Below are 21,681 nucleotides of genomic sequence, written 5' to 3' on the forward strand. Positions count from 1 at the left end.
TCAATTTTATCATTTGTGAAATGAAAATAATAATACCAACAGCGCCTTATAACACCCTAGAAATGGGATCTATCGTTGCATATACAATGACTAAAGAATGTTTAAGTGATTTTTCAGATCTGAAATTCTTAGATTATTTAGATAATTCTCTTATCTGTTTACATGGGCATCCAACATCTCTTCATCAGTTCAGTGAAATAGAATGAAAGGTCCTTGAATGGAGGGACTGCTTCATTTTTTGCTGTTGTGTCCCCAGTATAGTGGCATGCACATCGTAATCATTTAAAAATGTTTGTTATTGCTATCCATCTAGCCATAGCGATCCATCAGTAATCTGTTATTTTATCATCAGTCTGAGTGTTCATTATCTATCTACTTCTGAAAGGAAGAAGAGTTAACATTTATATAATGCTTTGAGACTTTAAAAACACTTGATAATTTAAAGTTTTAATAGCTTAAAACTTCTCTAAAGATGTTTGTGATCCCCTGTGTGTGTCTTTTCATTCTTTACCTGTGATCTCTACCACTATCTCTCTGCTATCTACAGATATCTCTCCATCAAAGGCTCCTCACATTCAGGAGGGTCTGTATTCAAACAATATTCACTTATGTGTTCATATCTTCGGGCTTAGTAGAGTGGTACAGAGTGAGGGCTAACTAAATGCTTTTTCATCCTTCCATCCATCCATCCATCCGTCCCATCCTTCATTCAGCTAACTTTATCATATGTATGTATACACACAAATATATACATATATATATCCTGTAAGATAACCTGTAGTATAACCTGTAGTATATATACACATATATATACATATACCTACACACATATATGTATATATAAAAATAATAGCATATACTATTCTATAGTATCAGGGAAGCGAGGTGGCATGGTGGATAGAGAGCTGGACCTGGAGTCAGGAAGACTCATCTTTCTGAGTTCAGATCTGGCCTCAGATACTTACTATGTGACCCTGGGCAAATCACTTAACCCTGTTTGCCTCAGTTTCCTCATCTGTAAAATGAACTGTAGAAGAAAATGAAATACCACTCCAGAATCTTTGCCAAGGAAAACCTCCAGTGAAGTCAAGAAGAGTTGGACAGAATTGAAACAACTGAACAACAAAATCATATATACATACATACATACATATGTATGTATATGATATATAGAGATATAAATTATATCCTGATAGAATATATAAAGATATGTTCTTTTTAAATCCTATCAGACATTTACCAGCTGTATGACCCTGGGCAAGTCACTTAACTTCTGTCTGCCTCAGTTTCCTCTCTGTAAAATGGGGATAGTAATAGTGTCTACGTCTCAGGGTTCTTTCAAGAATCAAATGAGATATTGTTGATAATTTAACATGTTGGTATTTAACATGGTGCCTAGCACATAGTAGGTGCTATTATTATTATTATTACCACTACTATTATTTGGCTCAGTGGCAGTGTGAGGCAGGATGCAGGTCCAGCTGGGAAATCACTAATCATTGGTTAAAATATTGAACTGAGCTAAATAATAAGGTATCAGCCATCCTTATTTATAGCAAGTTATTGGCCATCTATCTATGTCTCTGTCTCTGCATCTTTCCTGAGTCACAGCCATTTTCATCTGTCATCTTTATCTAACATTTATCAGTCAGTTGCCTGTTCTTCTGTCTCTCCATTTATCCATAAGAATAACTCTCATTTCTTCAGGGCTTTAAGGTTGGCAAATCCATTTCCTCATAACAAGTCACTGCAGGAGATGGTGCTGTCGATGTTACAGAGGAGGATACTGAGGCGTCTTGGTCATGAGTCTCCTGGCTTAGGCAATTGTGACTGCCTGATTCCTTCTTCCCCACAGCTTCAGTCCATCCTGTTCATCTATTTTTCTCTGTCAATTGATCATCTGTATCTGTCTTCATTGTTCAGTTTTATTTTTTTTCTTTCATAATTTTACCAATGTAGGAAGTTTCCAGGGAGGAAAAGCCCTCTTCCTTCGCAGATTAGCACCTGCTTTTTTTTTTTTTAAAACAAAACATTTTTATTTTAAGTTTGAGTTCCAAATTCTATCCTTCCCCTCCTCCCCCCTCCCTTCCCTGAGATGGTAAGCAATCATATGTAGGTTATACACGTGCAATTATGTAACACATTTCCATATTAGTCATTTTGTACAAGAAGACTCAAATATAAGAAACAAAGAAAGTGAAAATAGCATGCTTGAATATGTATTCAAACAATGTCAGTTCTTTCTCTACAGGCAGATAGTTTGTTTCATCATTAGTCCTTTAAAATTGTCGTGAATCATTGTATTGCGGAAATTAACTAAGTCATTCACAGTTCTTTTATGAAACAATGTTGCTGTTACTGAGTACAATGTTCTCCTGGTTCTGTTCACTTCACTGTGCATCAGTTCATGTAAGTCTTTCCAGAGTACCTGCTTTATAACTAAGAATCTTAGCCAGTTTTTTTATTATATAATATTTATTATATATAATATATAAGCTTTTATTAAACAGACAATGTGCCAGGCACTGTGACACAAAGAGAGGCTGAAGGAACTCAAAGTATCATGAGGAGGCCACATGCAAGCACACTATGGGCAGAATAAATAAGAAATAATCTACAGAAAGGAGACCCTCGAATTAAGGGGGATCAGAAAAGGCTTCCTGTAGGTTTTAACTGGAATTTGAAAGAGACCAGGGAAGCTAGGAGATGAAGGTGGGGAAGGAGTGTCAGACATGGGACACAGTCAGGGGAAAGACACCTCATGGGAGATGGAGTGTCTGAAAGGATGATGAGTCACCCAGGGTCAACTGGTCTGTGTCAGAAGCAGGATTTTAGCTTGGGTCTCCTGACCTAGCTTACTCTCTATTTGCTATATCATGCTGCCATCATTCGGCAGCTAGGGGCACCATGGATAGCGCACCAGCTGTGGAGTCAGGAGGACCTGAGTTCAAACACACTTTCTAGCTGTGTGACTAACCGTGGACAAGTCATTTCACCCTGTTTGCCTCAGTTTCCTCATCTGTAAAATGAGCTGGAGAAGGAAATAGCAAACCGCTCTAGGATCTGCCAAGAAAACCCTAGGTGGAGTTGGAAGAGTCAGATTTGACTAATTGACAAAAGAATAACAAAGCTGACATCCCTATATTTATTGGGACTTACTTGTGTTTTCATTGGTTTTAAGGAATGACCACTGAAGACTATTACCTGGGAGCAATGAGAGGAGGTGACTTACCCAGGGTCAAACAACCAGTGTCAGTCAGAAATAGGACTTGAACCCAGGTCTTTGTGACTCAGAGATTGAATCTCTACCCACTCTGCTGTCCTGCCTCTCTCATCCATCTATAATAATCATCTATCATCTCCTTATACTATGATTTCTATCTAGATAGAAATCAATCCTATACTCTCCAGAAATAATCTACTTCTCTCTCATTTTTCTCCTGGTCAGCCAACTCCCTGTGTCTGGTATGTTTCTGACAGAGTCAGGCCAGTGTCCCAGAACCCCAGCTCACCTGCCCCTGCAATCCCTCATTTTTATAGATGAAACCAAAGTCTAGAAAAGGAAATGCTTTTCCCAAGTCACAGAGAGCCATTAAATGACAGAAGTAGGATTTGAACCCAGGTCTTCTTGGCTTCAGAGCAGAAGTCTTCTCTCTACCATATTGTCACCTTCTTTTCCTTCCTTTCATGAAAACAGCTCTGGGCTGACTTAGGAGAGCTAAGTTTGAAGCTTTGCACTGAGAGGTGCTAGCTGAAAGGTCAGAGATCACATGGTTTTTTGGAGTGTCAGTTTCCCAAACTGTAAAATGGGGATGATAATATTCACACTTCCTATACTACAGGGGCATTATGGGGAAAGCCTTTTGTAAAGGTTATAATGCTCAAGAAATGTATTACTACCATTGTGTTCAGGTCTCCTCTCACTCTTTCACATCCACATGTCCAGAGCTTGCTGGACTCCTGGAGGTCTGGAATAGGGCAGAAAGGCTGACTGTATCTACCAGAACCTTTCTTGTATCCTCTGTCTGAGGCACAATGATAATGCCATGCTAAGAACTGGGAGGTGGGGCAGTTGGATGGCACAGTGGATAGAGTGCTGTGCCTAGAGTCAGAAAGATCTGTGTTCAAATCCTGCCTCAGACACTTACTGTGTGACCTGGGCAAGTCACTTAACCTCTATTTGCCTCAGTTTTCTCATCTGCAAAATGAGCTGGAGAAGGAAATGACAGACCACTCCAGTATCTTTGCCAAGAAAATCTCAAATGAGGTCATGAAAAATGATTGAACATCATCAAGAATTGCCCACTCCTCTCTGTACTCCCTCACCATGGGTGAAACTGGAGGCCACATGGAAAGAGAGTCTCTCAGGGTTCAGAGATACCTGTCAGAATGGGACAGGGAGAGATGAGGAGAGAGTCAGGCCCTGGGATCTGGGGAGGGAGCATGCCCTGGGCCTGGACTCAGGAGGCAATTTTAAATATGTGCATGATATGTGTGGGGTAGGGTGTGGGGTGTGGAATTGGGAGCCTGGTCCTGAATGTGGGTGACAGTGCAGTGTGGTAGATAGAGAATGGGAATCCTGACTCAGTCACTTATTTTTTTATTAATTTATTTGTTTTCAGTTTTCTACAATCACTTCCATAAGTCATAGATTTTCTCCCCTTCCCTCCCTGAGACAGCATACAATCTCATATGGGTTCTACACATACATTCTTGTTAAACACATTTTCACATTAGTCATGTTGCATGGAAGAATTAAAATGAATGGAAGAAACCATGAGAAAAACCCAAACAAAACAGGACATGACGCAGGAGAAAATATTCTGCTTCATTCTGTGTTCCAATTCCATAGTTCTTTCTCTGGATGTGGAAGGCATTTTGCCTCAAGAGTCCTTTGGGAATGTTTTAGGTCCTTGCATTGCTGTGAAGGGCTGAGTCTACCAGAAAAATGCCTCACACACTGCGGTTACTGTGTGCAATGATCTCCTAGTTTTGCTCTTTTCACTCAGCATCAATTCATATAAGTTCTTCCAGGCCTCTCTGAAGTCTTCCTGTTCATCATTTCTTATAGCGCAATAGTATTCCATTACATTCATATACCACAACTTGTTCAGTCATTCCCCAATTGATGGACATCTCCTTGATTTCCAGTTCTTCACCTCCACAAAGAGAGCTGCTATAAATATTTTTGTACATGGGACCCTTTCCCATTTTTATGATTTCTTTGGGATACAGTCCTAGAAGCAATATTTCTTGGTCAAAGGGTATGCACATTTTTGTAGCCCTTCGGGCACAGTTCCAAATTGTTCTCCAGAATGGCTGGATTAGCTCACAGCTCCACCAACAATGAATTAGTGTTCTAACTCTCTCACATCTTCGCCAATATTTATCGTCTTCCTGTCTTGTCAACTCAGTCACTTATTAGCTGTGTAACCCTGGACAAGTCTCTTGTCAGCCTTAGTTTCCTCATTTATAAAGTAAGGCTAATAAACCTTGCCATATTTATTTGTTGTAAAGCTCTAGAGGAGAGAGACAGACAGACAGACAGACAGAGACAGAGAGAGAGACAGAGAGAGAGAGAGAGAGGTGGGGTAAGGGACTAGACCTATAGTAATGTTCATGTGGAGAACTCCCAGTGGAGAAAGTTCCCTCTTCTAATGTAGTTAAGTACCATTTCTGCAATTTATTATCTTAGAGAGTAGCCTAAGAGGTTAGGTGACTTGCCAAGTATGTGTCAGAAGGTACTTGAATCCCCATTAAGTAGCTAGAGAACTGGTTTTATAGCCCGGGAAGAACTGGGTTCCCATTTTGCCTGTGATACATCCTAACTGTGGGACCCTGGGCAAGTCACTTTACCCCTCAGGGCTCTAGAAAACTTGGTAATGCATATAAAGGAAGAGAGGGGGGAGAGAGAGAGAGAAAGGAAAGGGGGGAAAGAAGAGGGAAGAGGAAGAGAGAGAAGAAGAGACAAAGAAAGAAAGGAAGAGAGAAGAAAAAGGAGGAGGAGAGAGAATAGTTGGGAGCCTCTAGCCTTGTTCATCAAGACCGGTCACTCAGAATTTCCTGAGCCCCTCTGTGTGCTCAAACTTAAGGTCTATGCAGTGGGTGAAAAAGCAGAATCAGGGTGTCTGGCTACCATTCTGGGCCTCCTAACCTAGTTACATACTAGCTTTGTCCCACAAATGAGGCCAAGAGGGATTCAGGAGATCATTGAATGAATGTTGAACTGTGTAGAGAGGGGCTTCTGGAGGCCAGAGAAGGGGAAGATCAGAGAGGACTTCCTGAAGTGGCTGAGATTGAGCAGACTGAGAAGTGTTAGGCAATCATATGAGGAGAAATCTTTCCTAGCATCAGGGAAAGGTCCATGAAGGAGGCAGCATCATCAGAACTGAGCCCTGAAAGATGATTATATTAACAGGCAGAAAGGGAGATATGGCATAGGGAAGCTTGTGAACAAAAGGGCAGGGCTGGGAATTGAGGATTGAATTTGAATGGAGGCAAGGGATACAATTTGACTGGAACATAGAGCCTGGGAGGGAAAATTATGGGGAATCAGGCTGGAAAAAAAAGCCTAGGTTAGATTCTTTGGGACCTTGAAAGCCAGGAATCTTAGGGACCATCATTTCAGGCTTAGGAGCAAATGAGATAATATATGTTTAGCTCTTTCCCTGCCCCTGCTCTGCAAAGTTGGTCCAACCATTTTCCATCTCCAGATTCTTAACAACATGGGAAGAACCACTAAATGTCAAAACCAGAAGGAATCTTAGAGATCCAAGCCTGTAATTTTACAGAGGAGGAAACTGAGACTCAGAGAACATGACTTTCAGTCTATCAGACTTTCTGTAAGAACCACTGCCTTCCTTGGCTGGTCTCTCTCTCTCTCTACCTGTCACCCTCATTCTTTCTTTCTCTCCTACTCAGTCTAAACCTTTGATGGAACTGAGAGAAATTGGGGAAGTTCAGAAGTGGGGGAAGAGAGACAGTTGCATCTGTCCTTTGTTGGGTTGGGAAATTGAAGAGCAAATATTGATTGGTTCTGAAAAGGGTGAAATAAGAAGGAAGAGCCCCAAGTCCTTAGCTCTTCATCCTCCCCATAGTCCCTCTGCCTGTTTCCTCACCAGGGAAGACATCCCATGGCATCAGCTCCAAGGAGATCCCGGGAATCATGAAACAAAATCTACCTCAATGAATCCCAAGTCTTTACTGAACCCCACTGTGTGCTCAACTGTGCTGTAGGAGGGGAAGAGGAACATAATCCCTGCCCAGGGGGACCCCCACAGTCTTTTTGGAGAGTCAGAGCACCTTTAGGAAGCAAAGAGGGAGCTAGGCAAGGGAGCATGGTGGAGAACCAAGAGAAAGGAAGCAGGAGGTTGGGGACCTTCACATTCACTAGCTGTATGACCTCATGCAAAACAATTCCCCCCATGGACCTCAGCTTTCTTCTCCATAAAAAGAAGGCTTTAGATTAGGTCATCTCTAAGTTCCCTCTCTGTTCTAAGATCCCCCCAGTTTTAACAATCTAGGTTCCAAAGCTTTAGTTCCATGTTCTAAGAGTCTCCCATATGAGCTCTGATTTTTCATGTTCTAACATCCCTTAGCTCTGACATTCTGTGTTCTAAGATCCCTCCCAGCTCTGAAATTCTCTGTTCTAAAGCCCCTCTCAGTTTTGACATCTTATGTTCTAAAGCTCTTTCCAGCTTGGACATCCTAAGTTCAAAGGTCCCACCCAACTCTGACATTCCATGTTCTAAGACTCCTCTCAGCTCTGATATCCCACGTTCTAAGGTTCCACTCAGCTCTGACATTTAACAATCCGAAGATATAATCTAGAGCTGGCTTTTGTACTATAAGCCAGACAAGCTGTAAGAATTCAGAGTAGGGATTGATCAGTGTGCATGGGATAGTTGGGGATGATGAGGTTTAAGCTAGGTCTTGAAGGATAATGAAAAAGATTCACCCTGGTGGAAAAGATGGAAGAATTTGCTGAGGAGGAGTCCAGAACCCCTGTTATGTCTCAATGGTGAGAAGAGTTGCAGAATGGCATAATAGAACTCTAGGCATGAAGTCTAGAAGATCTGAGTTCAAATTATGTCTTTGACACAACACCTGAGTGACCTTGGACAAGTCTCTTAATCTCTCTGTGCCTTAGTTTCTTAACCTCTAAGGTGAAGAGGTTGGAGTAGATCATCTATAAAGTTCCTTCCAGCTTCAGAACTCTGTTCCTGTGTGCTGTTCTTCTGCTATGTCCTCAAAGGCCCAATAAATCCTGCCTGAAGTCTGGGGATGCCCAGTTGGCTGGAAGTCCTCTGGGGGCAGGGATTCTTTCATTTTTGCCTTTGCATCCCTAGCACTTAACACAATGACTCGCACACAGTAGAGTTTAATAAATGCTAGCTGATTTCGTCAATGAATGTGACTTAGAATCAGAGTTGGGGTCACTGAGCCCAGGGAGCCATCACTCTGCTCTGAAATAGTCACTGACTGAAGGACATCCTTCTTACTTTTATAGAATGACCCAAGAAGCAAACAGTACCAAATAAGTGGGTCTCCTGATTTTCCATGGGCTCTCTAGAAGGAGCGCCTCCACTCTGAGCTGGCCTCCATCCTTGTTCTGTGTGATCTGAGGCATGTCATTTACCTCTGTGTGCCTTGGTTTCCCCCATCTGTAAAATTCAGAGCTGTACCTACGTGGCCTCTGAGGTGTCTTCCAGTTCTAACTCTGTGATGCTCAGATTGCCCTCTTTGCGACTGGTCTCAGGGTGGCTCCCTCTCATGGTCCCTGCCCCTGTTGCTTCTGGGATCCCCTCCCTCCCTTGGACCTTTAGCCGGTGTGATATCAAGGAGTTTCTACTTATTGTAAAGTCAGGATAATAAAACCTCATGTTTCTTTAACACTTTAAGATTTTCAAAACTCTTTAGCAACATCTCATTTGATTGTTGGGGAATTCAGCCTGGGTTTTCCTTACTTCAAGTCTCTCTCTCAGGATAAGGGAGGTGATGCCTCTGAAAAGGAAAAAAATCCCAAACCCACAGGCTTCATTTCCAATGCAACAGAAATGTCTTGAGGGTTATCATATTGTCTAGCATTTTAGAATATACACAACTCTGTGCTGACTTTCCCCCCTTTATCCTCTCCAAAAAAAATGCCATTTGTCATATAGGGTGGCTTTGAGGAGGGGAAGGGGGAGGGATACATGGGATACAATGGCATGTAGGAAACAGAAAATAGCAATAAAAATTATTATTCGTATTTTTATAGACATATGTATGTTACTTTAATAGAAACACTTTTCCAGCAGTTACCTGACAATGCCATCTTTGATAAAACTATTCATTTCTCACTAACTGCTTTCAATACAAAAATATTTAAAAATAGTATAAGCACAATTCTGCCTTCCACCTCCAAAAGCAGAGATCATCGAGAGACAGCTCAGCACATCGAGACACCCCTAGCATGGGCTGTAGGATTGTTGATTAAAAGACGGGCAGGGTCTAAGAGGGCAGAATGTGGAACTTGGCACTGGAAAGGATAGGCTTAAGTACTGGAGCTGGAGTTTCACTGCTATAGGGATCAGGGAAACGCCCTCTACTGGTCCAGGTCTGCACCTTCTCTGCCTCAAGCAGAGGGGTTCAATGATTTGCTCAGGGTGTCAGAAGCATGACTTGAACCCAGGACTTTGGGAAGGGTTCAATCTTGACCCAGACATTTGTAAGCTATGTGAAGCTATGTGAACCCTGGATTAATTCACTTAAACTCTCCTTGGCCTCATTTTCCTCTTTGGTAAAATAGGGGAAGGTAGCTAGACTTGATGATCTCTCAGATCCTGTCCATTTCTAAATCTGTGATGTTATGATTTATCCAATCCTTTCATTTTAAAAATGAGGAAACTGAGGTCTAGTGACTTGCTCAAGATCACAAGACAGTGTCAAAACTAGGATCTGAACCCAGGTCCTTTGACTCCATATTAAGTACCTTTCCCCACTGGGGCAATTGAAAGAACCTAAACACTGAACAGCGACAGAACTGTAATGTCAGGCCAATGGCCCACAATCCTCTGTAGGATGCCAGCTTCCTTTACATTGTCTTCCAAACCAAAACTTTCCCATGTCTTTAATACCTGAGTATATAAAGACAATGCCCTGGGATGGGGGCTCTGAGCTACATCCCTAGAAGAGCAGATGGGCTGTGCTGAGGCAGCCATACTTCATCATCCAGATCCCTAATTCCCTACCCTCCTCTGATCTCCACCTGTGCCCTGTGACTAGGATCACTTGTTTGTTATATCACAGGGGGCATGATTGGGGAGCACACTGTATTCAAGGTTAGGGAATCATCCTGTTATATGGTTAGGGTCTATTCCATTATCAAGGTTGGTGTAAGTCAGTGCTCAGGATAACAGGTCAGTATCAGACTGTTAGGGGTGAACCTACAGCCAAAATTAGACAGTCATAAGTATAATTTTGTTGTATAGTAAGTAGAGAAATAACCTTGAAGCGAGAAAGACCGGATTCAGGTCCCATCTTGACATATACTGGCCATGTCACTTGGACGAATGATTTACTCTCTTAGGGAAGTAGCAGAGAAGGTGCTGATCTGCATTGGTAGAGAGAATTTCCTCACCTGAGAATTCCATTAACCTAGTGAAATCGCAAATCCAGTTTCTATCCTCTGTCTCGTAGGATTCAGAACTAGAAAGAACCTTAGAGATGGTCTAGTCCAATACTGTCATTCTCCATAGGAGGGAAACATAGGAGGTCCAGAGGGGTTCAATCACTTGTCCAAAGTTACACAGGTACTAAGTAGAGTCTGTCATTTAAACCCAGGTTTCCTTCATCCAAATCTAGCTTCCTTTTCTGCTGTATCATTAAGGGGGACACGTTATTTATTGCCAAGTCAGTGGCTGATTTTCTCAGGGTTAGGGTTGGAATGGGAGAAATGGAGTGGTGGGATGGAGGGTGCATTGTTGGGGGTGGGGGCAGGGCTAGAGAAGGGATGGCTTTTCAGATGGTCGGGGGAGTTAGTTTCGGCTTTTATCAGGGCAACGTGGAAGCAAGCCCAGAATGGGAGGTAGAAATGGAGGGCAGGAGGGGAAGGGAGCGAGATGAAAAGGGTGCCAAGGGTAAGGGTGGATATAGGGGGGAAGAACCATCTCAGGGATTTGGTGAGATGGGGGTAGAAGGAGAGATAGGAAAGATAAAGATGAAAGGAGGACTGGGGATTCCCTATCAATGTCTAAATTAACGAAAAGAGCTTGGAGACATGGGTTCCAGTTTGTGCTCTGCTCAACTGGGTGACCCCAAGGTTGCTTCCCCTCTCTGGGCTTAAAACTTCTTTTTTGAGAAATGGAGAGCAAGGTGGCCTGATAATCCCCAAGATGAGCAAGGACATCTGGTGTGTTGACAGACCCATACTTGACACCTTTCTAGGTGAACACCCATCTGAACTTGAGATCCGCTAATGAGTGTTTGAGAACCCAGAGTCACCACACCAGGATGAGATTAGGAATTGGGGTCAGTGTGAGGTAAGAGATCATGGTGGGAAAGAGCAAGAGAGTGGGGATGGTTTTGGAGTGGGAATGACTGGGAGCAGTGGGGTAGTGATGGGGTTGAGATGAAGATCAGAGTTTAAAGTGAGTTTCATTATGGGTTAAGGATATAGTTTTGAGATAGAGATGAATGAATTAAAGAAAAAGCATTTCCTAAGGACTTACTATGTGCCAGATACCATACTAAACATCTGATACATGTAGACAAGATAGCCTGCCCTCAAGAAGTTTACATTTTGATAGACAGGATATACAAGGAAGTGATGCTTAGGAAACTTTGTTTTGGACAAAGGAGTCAGAAGGAATGGGGATCAGTCACAGGACAGCTGATCGATACAGACCTTCCAAAAGTGGAAGGTGTTGAGTTGACCACTTTTCTCCTAGCTAGGGGAGGGATGGGAAGGGTTAGATACTTAAGCATTGAGGTGACTGGGAAGTAGCCTGGGGTAGGGTCTGGATCTGGGCACAATCAGAGGAAGAAGATTGACTAGTCAGATTGGGACGGTGGGTGTAGAGAGCAATGGAGTTGGAGCTGAGAATAGAGATGGGCTCTTCGTTGAGACTGAGCATAAAGTTAAGAATGAGGGTAGAGATAGGGTGAGGGTAGAGTTGGGGATGGGCAAGAGGGTTCCCATTGCAGAGAATCACCCAATTGGCAAAACAGAGAACTTGAGGAGAGTCTGAAGGAGCAGAGCAAACTGGGGGCAAAGTGGTGAAAGGTTTTGAGGATGGAGACACTGAGTAATAATTTTCCAAACACAAGGAAACAGGCTTAAATTAAAGCAGAAGGGATTGCAGTTGGACAAATGAAAACCTTGGATATTAGGACAGTCTAAACCCTGGCTTGGATTCTTCATCCTAAGAGATGTTCAAAGAGCACAAGAACTGACCTTTCATTCTGGAAGGCACTGAATTCAGTCAGTCAACAAACTTTTGTTAAGTCCTTATGCTTTAGGCACTATGCTAAGCTCTAAGGATACAAAGAAAGTCTCTGCCTTTAAGCAGTCCACATACTGATGGGAGAAAGAAATATTCATTTTCCTCTCACATATATAGATTAAAGCTCACATACATATGTATATTTTATCATATATTAATATATATTAGAGATATCTTATACATAGGTTAAAGAATTTAAGTACAAAAGGTGATTAAAACAAGAGCCCGAAGGAAGAGAAAGCAGGCACTGGATAACAGGAAAATAAATAATCCAAAAGTCATTTCTGTTCATCTCTGTAATATTTGAGTATCCTGAGCCTATAAAGGCATATATTCATTTGTCTTGTCTATGTGCTATTTGACCTTGGCAAAGTCACTTGCCTCTATATATCTGTAGAAAAAATCCTGCCTCCCTTGGATGAAGCATCCTTTGATGGCCTCCAGGCTATTTCACACTCAGATGCTCAATTGATCCTCACAATACCTTCTATCGGTTACTGCCTGTGTTAGCTTGGGCAAGTCATGGAAGCTTTCTGGACCACAGTTTCCTCCTCTGCAAAATGAGAGTGTAGGATCAGATGCCTTTATGGACTTTTTCAGCTTGACATCTGTCTGTGTTCCTGTGATAAACACCCCTGGAAGGTTTGTGAGGATTTTATCCTTGTAAGTGAGGAAACTGGGACCCAGAGAGGTGAGGTGAGTTATCTAAGGACACAGTCAATTAAGAGCAGAGATAGAGAGATAAATAGATAGATGATGGAGAGATAAACAGATAGATGAATGGATAGAAGGATAAATAGATGGTGGATATATGGATGGATAAATGGAGGGACAGAGCATAAATGGATAAAGAGGCAAACAGAGAAATAGGTAGGTGGATAGATTATAGATAGATGGATAACAGATGAATGAATTGATAGATGATAGACAGATGAAGCATTTATTATATACTTATTACATGCCAGATATTGTATTAAGACTGGAAATACTAAAATAAGAAAAAAAAAGATAGTTTCTGCTCTTAAGGACCTTACATTCTAATGAAGGAAAACTTAAAAACTGAAATGGAGTAGGTTTGAGAGGGTTCCCAGGGGGTGGGGAGGGTCTAAGGTAGCTGATATAAACTTGAATTAGTTGAGACTTCTCCAAAACTGCTGATGGTTTGGGGTGGGATGGGTAAGGGGAACTGCTCTCTGTCAGGAGGAGGGGGCAGTTACGAAGGCTTGGCTTGGAGGAGGGGTGTCTGGGCCAGCCCAGCTCTAGGAAGCTCTAGCCCTCTTCAGAATTAAGGAGCTACCAAATTCAATTTAGGGGAGGTGTCAGAGGTCATCTTGATCACTCCGTTCTCTCTGGGAAGGATGCTTGATGCACCACTCCCAATGCCAGGGTCAGGGTCAGATCTGGCTCTCTTGGAATGACATCTTGAGAACTCAGTGGGTCCCAGGGTCACAAAGCTGCTGGTCCTTCTCACTGCAGTTCCAGCCTCAATTTCCGTCTCAATCTTTTCACTGTCCTAAACTCAGCATTCAATATGAAACATCACAGATGCTGAGTAGAGGAAACTAAGGCCATGTCTCCTTTGAGGCTTATAATAATAATTTGCTAGTACTGATGTATCACTTAAGATGTGCAGAGAGCTTTACAACTATTATTTAATCCTCACAACACTGGAAGTTAGATGCTATTATCGTCTTCATTTTACAGATGGGGAAACTGAGGCAAACAGAGGTTAAGTGACTTGCCCAGGGTCATCCAGCTAGTAAGTGTCTGAGGCTGAATTTGAACTCAGGTCTTTCTGACTCCGTCTCCCTCCTTCCAAAGTGAAGACTCTGTTGCTGAGGCTTCTCTTGGGGTAAGCTTTTGGGTATAGGGTGAAGCTCCATTTCGTGTACTCAGCATTGTGGTCCCCACCTAGGGGGAGGAGCAGTTGTATCTCCTACATCCTGCACCCTAGGAGAGTCACCCAAGCTCACCCAAGAGCCTCTGCAATATCACCAGACAGGCATTTATAAGCACCTGTAGTACATCAGGTCTGATGCTGGGCTCTGGGGAGACAGAAACAAACGTGAACCTGCCCTCAGGGAACTTATATTTGTTTGAAGGAGACTTGTACAAACATTATGTAACATAAACGTAAGTAAATTTTGGGGGAACTAGCAAGAGAAGAACTTAGATTCTCCCTTCCACCAACTTGAAAATATCTCTTCCCGACTCTGCTAGACATTATGCCTGAAATTCCACCATTAATATTTCACTGGTCTGGGATCAGTATTGTTCCAGGGTGATATATTGGAAAGAGCACTATTTGGAGTCAGTTTGAGTTTAAGTATTGGCATATGAGTCAGTGGTTACTAATATTATTTTCAGTACTCTTTTAAAAAATTGTTAATGATGAAGTCAATCATTTATTTTCTAAATAATGGAGAGATCATAGATTTAGAAGTCATCTAGTCCCACCCCCTCATTTCACAGAGGAGGAAACTGAGGAAATTTCCAAGTTTGGGGAGGGGGACCTCCATGGCCTTCCTATCTTATGATTCACACCGGAGCTCCCTCCCCGAAGGAGAATGTTGTATCCCAGCCTCCCAGAGAGGGAGGTGACAGAAGGGACTGGGATAGGCTGAGAGCAGGGACTGGGAACAACTTAGGGTGCCCCCTCCCCCAACTGTGCTCCTGCTGATCCACCTCCCCCCCTGCCAGGGCTGTCAGCTCCTGAGAACCAGCAGCTTCCTCTGTGCCACATGGCCCTCCCTGGGCGGCTGCAATGGATGGCAGCAGCTCCCAGGAACTGGCACCTCCTCTCTCCCACCCCGCCCCCAATGCTGCAGTCACAGAGCCCTGACTCACCCACCTCAGTGCCCGCCGAGAAGGGTGAGATCATCCACCCACCATGCCATAACAACCAGAGCCCGAACTGGACCTGGGCAGAAGCCAAGGGCAAGGGTAGAAGCACTCCCAGGGCTAACTGGGCTACTTAGCTGAGATACTAAGCTGGAGGGAAGGGAAGGAGCTCAGGACTATGAGTGAGAGGACCTGGATTTTAATCCTGGTCTTGTCCCTTACTCCCTATATGACTTTGGAGAAGTCACATTCTCTGTGCCTTGAAAAATAGAGGTGGGAGAAGACAAAATGATCTCTAAGGTCTCTTCCAGCTTGTCTTAATTCAATTCATTTTAGCATCTCTTAGGTCACTCATTCTCTCTATTTTTCTAATTTTTAAACATTTTTATTTAAAATTTTGAGCTCCAAATTCTATCCTTCCCTCCCTTCCTCCTCCTTGAGATGGTAAGCAGTCAGATATAGGTTATACATATGTGATTATGTAAAACATTTCCATATTAGTCATTTTGTACAAGAAGACTCAAATAAAAGAAAAAAAATGAAAGGAAGAAAGTGAAAAAATAGCACACTTCAGTCTGTATTCAGTCAATATCAGTTCTTTCTCTGGAGGTGGATAGTATGGCTTCATCCATAGTCCTTTGGGATTGTCTTGAATTATAGCATTGCTGAGACTAGTTAAGTCATTCACAATTCTTCACCAAACAGTGTTGCTGTTACTGTGCAATGTTCTCCTGGTTCTGCTCACTTCACTGTGCATCAGTTCATGTAAGTCTTTCCAGGTTTTTCTGAAATCATCCTTCTTGTCACTTCTTATAGGACAACAACATTCCATTACAATCATATACCACAGCTTGTTTAGTCATGCCTCAGTTGATAGGCATCCCCTTGTAGATAAGGAAACTGAGGCAGGCACCAGTTAAGTGCCTTGCTTAGGAGCACCCAGCTAGCAAATGTCTGAAGCAGGATTCAAAGTCAGGCTCTTCCTGACTCCAAGTCCAATATCAATGAGTAAATAGAATCTGCATACAAAATAAATGCTTTGTACAGTGGGGTTTCTGACAAATTCAAGACTAGAACTGAACTCTCTTGACTCCTGGGACAGTGTTCTTTCCTGGAGACCCTACAAAAAAGTCAAGATAGGCATTATTATCCCCATTTTACAGATGAGGAGGCGAGGCAGAGCTGGAGAATTTAACAGCAGACCTGACACTAGAACTCAGCACTCATGGATATCCAACAAGGATCCCAGATCTAGAGATGGAAGGATCTTAGAGGTCATCTAGCCCAAAGCCCGTATTTTACAGTTAGAGAAACTGAGTCCCAGGAAAGGGAAGTGAATTGTTCAAAGTCACTCAGGTACTATGTAAAAGGGCAGTGTTCTTTCCACTGAACCATGCTTGAAGCCCCACACATTTGTGCTTTTCATTTTCCTGCTCCTGAGCCCAGAGCTCACCTGCTCTGGTTCTTATACAAAAAGAATTGGTCCTAGAGGCAATAGGGACACCTTGAAAATTCTTTAGTAGGGAAATGGCAAGGTTGGACTTACGCTTTAGGGAGATTATTTTGGCATTTTGAAGGTTTGATGAGAGTGATAATGGCACTAAATTCAAAGCTGGAGCGGGACTCCCCAGCAGCTACAAACCAGTTAGACTGTCCCGAGGAGACCATACCATGGGGCTAGGTTTAGCCTGAGGTCCAGGATGTCAGGATACTGGGCTGAGTATCTGGGGTTTTAGTCACTATGTCAAGGTCAAGGTCAAGGAGGTCAGGCCACTGGTCCGAGGTCCTGAGAGTTCAGAGTTTGAGGTCCCTGGGCCATAGAACCTCTCTTCCTCAGGCAGGGTGATACCCTCCTCATTCTCCTCTTCCCTTCTGGGGATTCTCCTGCTGGGCTTGGCTGGTGGTGGGGGCAGTAGTAGGGTTATCGCTCACACTGCAATGTAACATACGGACTTGTGCTGACCTCTTTCCCGTCTTGTAGTTTTATTTTTACCTCCTGGATATGCACACTGCTGTGTGGGGTAGGGATGGCAGGGGCCTGGAGATTCCCTCAATGGAAAGGCAAAAGAGGCTTTTAAGTTTGGTGTTAGTTCAAATATTCTTCCAAAGTGCCCTGCTCCCAGCTCTCCTCCTGTAAGATACCCCAGGTGCACCCCTGACCCCTTCCCCAGCTGCTGGGGCATGGAATCATTGAATGTCAGAGCTAGAAGAGGCCTTTCAGATCATTCAGTCATGGGAGGCTTTCAAGTCTGTTTTACAGAAGAGGAAACTGAGGCACAGAGAGATTAAAGGCAGTAAATGTTTGAGGCAGGATTTGAACCTTGGCTGTCTTGATTCTTCCTCCATGTGTTAATGTCACACTGTCTGTATCCTTTCGTTTTACAGATGAGGGAAGTGAGATCCAGGAAAAGGAAGGGATGTTTTTTCAAGTACACAGAGAATGCACATCAGGGTTAGGACTAGAACACAGGGTTCCTGGTTTCCATGATAGTCAGATACAAGCTGTCTATAAACATTCATTTATGTCCTGATGATGTTAATTCCACAAACATTTATTAAGCACCTACTGTGTACTGAATGATGGAAATATGAAGATGAAATACAGAGAGCCTGTCCTAGGGGAGCTTATATTCTAGGGAGAGATTGACACAAGATCATCTGAGGGGAAAGGAGAGAAAATGAAGAAGTCAGAGAATCAAGAAAGGCTTCCAATAAAAATGGAACCACTGGTACATTAGCTGAGGATCAGAGGAGGAGGTAAGCTTGCAGTGTGTTCTGGGCATGGAGATCAGCAAAGGCATGGAAACTGGAGATAGAATGAATGCCAAGTCCAAGGAATAGCGAGGAGACCAATTTGTCTGCAATGGAGCGTGAAGGCTAGAAATGTGAAATAAAGTGAGATAAGTCTGGAATGAGCAGCAGAACCCAACTGTGAAGGGTTCAGGTACCCAGCTGTGGAATTTGTATTTATCCTAACGGCCATTAAAAATTATGGGGGAGGGCAGCATGATCAGCCTTGGCAAATGGTTAGAGGATGGTTTGGAGTGGGGAGGCCAGAAGGCAAGAGTCCAGCTGGGAAGTTGTTTAAGTTGTCCTGGTGGGGAGGGTCTGAAGGGGATGGATATGAGACATACGGGGGCATTAGGATGGACAGAATGTGACCATGTATTTGATGGGGCCAGGGCAGGTGAGTGAAGGGGCTAGGACAAAGAATGATGGGAGCCTGGGTGACCAGAAGGACAGAAATGGGGAAGTCTGGAGAAGGAAGGAGAGGGGGAAAGCAACCAGACCACATTGAGATCTCTGATTTAGACATTTGAGATGCCTTCAGGGCAGCCAGTGGTGCTGTCCAGCAGAGAGTCAGGGATGTGACTCCTGCAGGAGGTGAGTTTTGAGTTGAATCCTTCAAGAATTAACCTGGCAACCTCTTTAAAAACACCCACTGTATGTCTAAGACCTTTACTTAATGCTTTGGAGGAGAGATCTGACTCCATGGAGCATCTGCCTCATCGCTCCTGGTTCTCTTATTTGAAGCCAAGCAGAAGACAGCTAACCTTTCTTCCACATGACAGCCCTTTAGAGGAGGCTCTATCCCAATGTCCTATGGGAGCTCTGTCATCTTCTTATAATATAGATCTCAGAACTGAGCTCAGTCTGCTCAGTGTGGCCTGACCAGGGCAGAGGACAGCAGGAATTCCTTCCCTCCTCACCCCCCCCCCCCACACCCTGCTTATTCTGAACAGTATGCTTTTCTTAAGATTTCATTAGCTCATTTTACTGCTTTGCTATATTTCTAGCTCATATTGAGGTTCTAGGCTAAAATGAGGATGTACATGGGGACTACACCCACCTGGTCACTGATTCCTTCTCTAGCCCAAACACTAGTGACCTCCAGGAGCTCTGATTACATTTTCTGGACAGTTCATATTCTAGGGTCTCTTCTAGCTCTGACATTCTGTGTGCTAAGGTCTCTCCTAGTTCTGAGGTTCTGTTTTAAGGCCTTCTCAAGCCTGGACAATCCTTGTTCTGTGGCCTCTCCCAGCTTTGACATATGATGATAGTAATAAAGGTAGTTATCCATGTAAGACTACAAGTCCTACGAAGGTAGCAACCTTTTCTGCATCTTTTCTGAACTTGGGATATCTTCTGATAGCAGCACAGTAAGTGCCTAAGACTTTTGGTTGTTGAATAAATGAATGGAAGGATGAGTGATGAAGGGTCCCCAGTTCATCTGACCTGTGCTTCCCTCTCCACCCTCAGGTGAAGGTGTGGTTTCAGAACCGGCGGACAAAGTACAAGCGTCAGAAGTTGGAGGAAGAGGGCCCTGAGTCAGACCAGAAAAAGAAGGGGTCCCACCATATCAACCGGTGGCGCATTGCCACCAAGCAGGCCAACGGCGAGGACATCGATGTCACATCAAATGACTAAGAGGGGGCCTGGGAAGGAGGGGCAGCTGAGAAACCAATGAAAGGAGCCAGGCGGGTGAGGGGACATCAAAAATGGACTCAAGTGAGACCCAATGGAAACCAACCGCCATACCTCCTGAGCTCCCCCACCACGCCCAGGCCCACTACTCAGCTCCCTTCATCCCTGCTGGGCTGGACAGCAGCAAGTGGGCAGCTCCTATTGGGGGACCCCCAAGGGACTCAGAGACTGGGGGCAGCTGACTGGAAGAGAAAGGCAAAGCGAGGGATGCCTTCCTCCAGGTTCTGTCTCTTCCAAACCCATCGGGCTGGGCTTGGTCAAGTGACCTGCAGCATCAACTCTGGCTCAGTGAGCCTGTCAGCCTCACCCTGGGACTCCCAAACCAGATCTCCTACCCCAAGCCTTCTCTGTTCCCTTTGCTTTTTCTGTTCTTACCTCCTTCCTTTGAACGAGTTTTTATTTTAATTTATTTCTTGTCCAAAGGCCCCTCTGATCCCCAATCCCCAGTTTCCTACAATGCCCCAACTATAGGCCTTAGTGACATCCTCTTGTGTCTCCCTTCCCTGTGGGTAATAAAACAAAACAAAACAAAAAACCTACCTTTGTCTGAGTGACCCTGAAACCTGACTCCAATCCACAATAGTGTTGACTGTATGCTCTGCAGAGTTACTAGGAGTGAGCATTCTGGGAGAGTGAATCAGGGGTGGTCATAAGTGGGGATGGGGAGGCAGGAAAGGATTTCTTTCTCTTACCAACTAGCTAGAGTCAACCATGGTAGTAAAAATGGTCTGTGTAGCATCTGGGGCCACCCTCAACTCACAGGAAGAATCCCCTAGGGATAGGGGACCCCACCCCAGGGGAACCACCCCAGGTTCAAGGTACTCTGTGTCTATGTCCATGAAAACTATAATCCATGAGCCCCCATCAAGAGATCTACCCTTAATTATCAGCCAGATGTTATTTAGTTCAAAATAAAGACATTTAGTAAAAAGTCCTGATAGAACACTTCTCCCATACACCTGAGGCATACTCACAAATACACATATCATCAGTGAGAAAAGTGGACACCTTTGTGGCCATGGTGCATGAATGAGGGGACAGGTCTAAAGGGAACACGTATAACCAGAGACAACTTCTGCCTCAGATGTTTCAGGGCTACCTAATGTCTTTTCATTATGGTATGAGAATAGTATGATTTCCCTACTGGTCTCTGCTAGGCATCTACTTTCAGTAAGATGCCACTTCCCAGGACATTACTCCATTGAACATGTAAGTCTTTGCTGGATACACTCTGGACAAATCTCCGCTAGATGTGGAGTCTCTGCTGAACATAGGTCCACCGGACATTGCTTTGCTGGATGTATGGTAATAACCTGCCAGGTAATTGCTGGGCTTGTGGCTGCAGAACTTATCTCTGCTTTCTGCTTCTGACTTTAGATGAGTGGTTAACCATGTGGCCATAGTGCTCTAGCTTCCTCATGAAGAGAACAGGCTCTGCTAGCAATTTTATTTATTTGTTTTTAGTGCACAGCTCTTTTAGTTCAAAAACCACAATTTTGTTTTAATGGTAATTTTAGGAAAGTAGCCACCCTTAGGCTAATGGGTTAGAAACAATCCTCAGAAACAAAAACTTTTTGTGCAGTCAGAAACATATAATACAAATATATATATGCATATATATGTATATATATTGTAAGTACCTGTCTTCTTCCCTTCAGAATCTTGGCTATGAGAATTCTCATTTCCAGCACGAAAATTCTAAGTCTTGGGAACAAGAGACACTCTTAGATAGTGTCCTCAGGTTCCAGTCTGTCTTTTCTTTGGACAAAATTCTTTGATTGGGGTCTCCTTTGGATTGCTATCTTGCTCTGGTTTATAGTAAACATTCTATATAACATCTGATTTTAATTTCTGAAAGATAGATTACATT

The 21,681-nt window shown here is 43.5% G+C and overlaps 1 protein-coding gene across 1 annotated transcript in view; it reads left to right on the forward strand.

The window, feature by feature from the left end:
- EMX1 (empty spiracles homeobox 1) overlaps nt 1-20,346 on the forward strand; it is a 41,621-nt gene extending 21,275 nt beyond the window's left edge. The window contains 1 exon segment of the mRNA XM_072627976.1: nt 19,587-20,346. Coding sequence (XP_072484077.1) covers nt 19,587-19,754 — 168 coding nt within the window. The 3' untranslated portion in view covers nt 19,755-20,346.
- Nucleotides 20,347-21,681: the final 1,335 nt, after the last annotated feature.

Source organism: Notamacropus eugenii, chromosome 1 (genome assembly GCF_028372415.1).
Source record: "Notamacropus eugenii isolate mMacEug1 chromosome 1, mMacEug1.pri_v2, whole genome shotgun sequence".
NCBI classification, from domain to species: Eukaryota; Metazoa; Chordata; class Mammalia; order Diprotodontia; family Macropodidae; genus Notamacropus; species Notamacropus eugenii.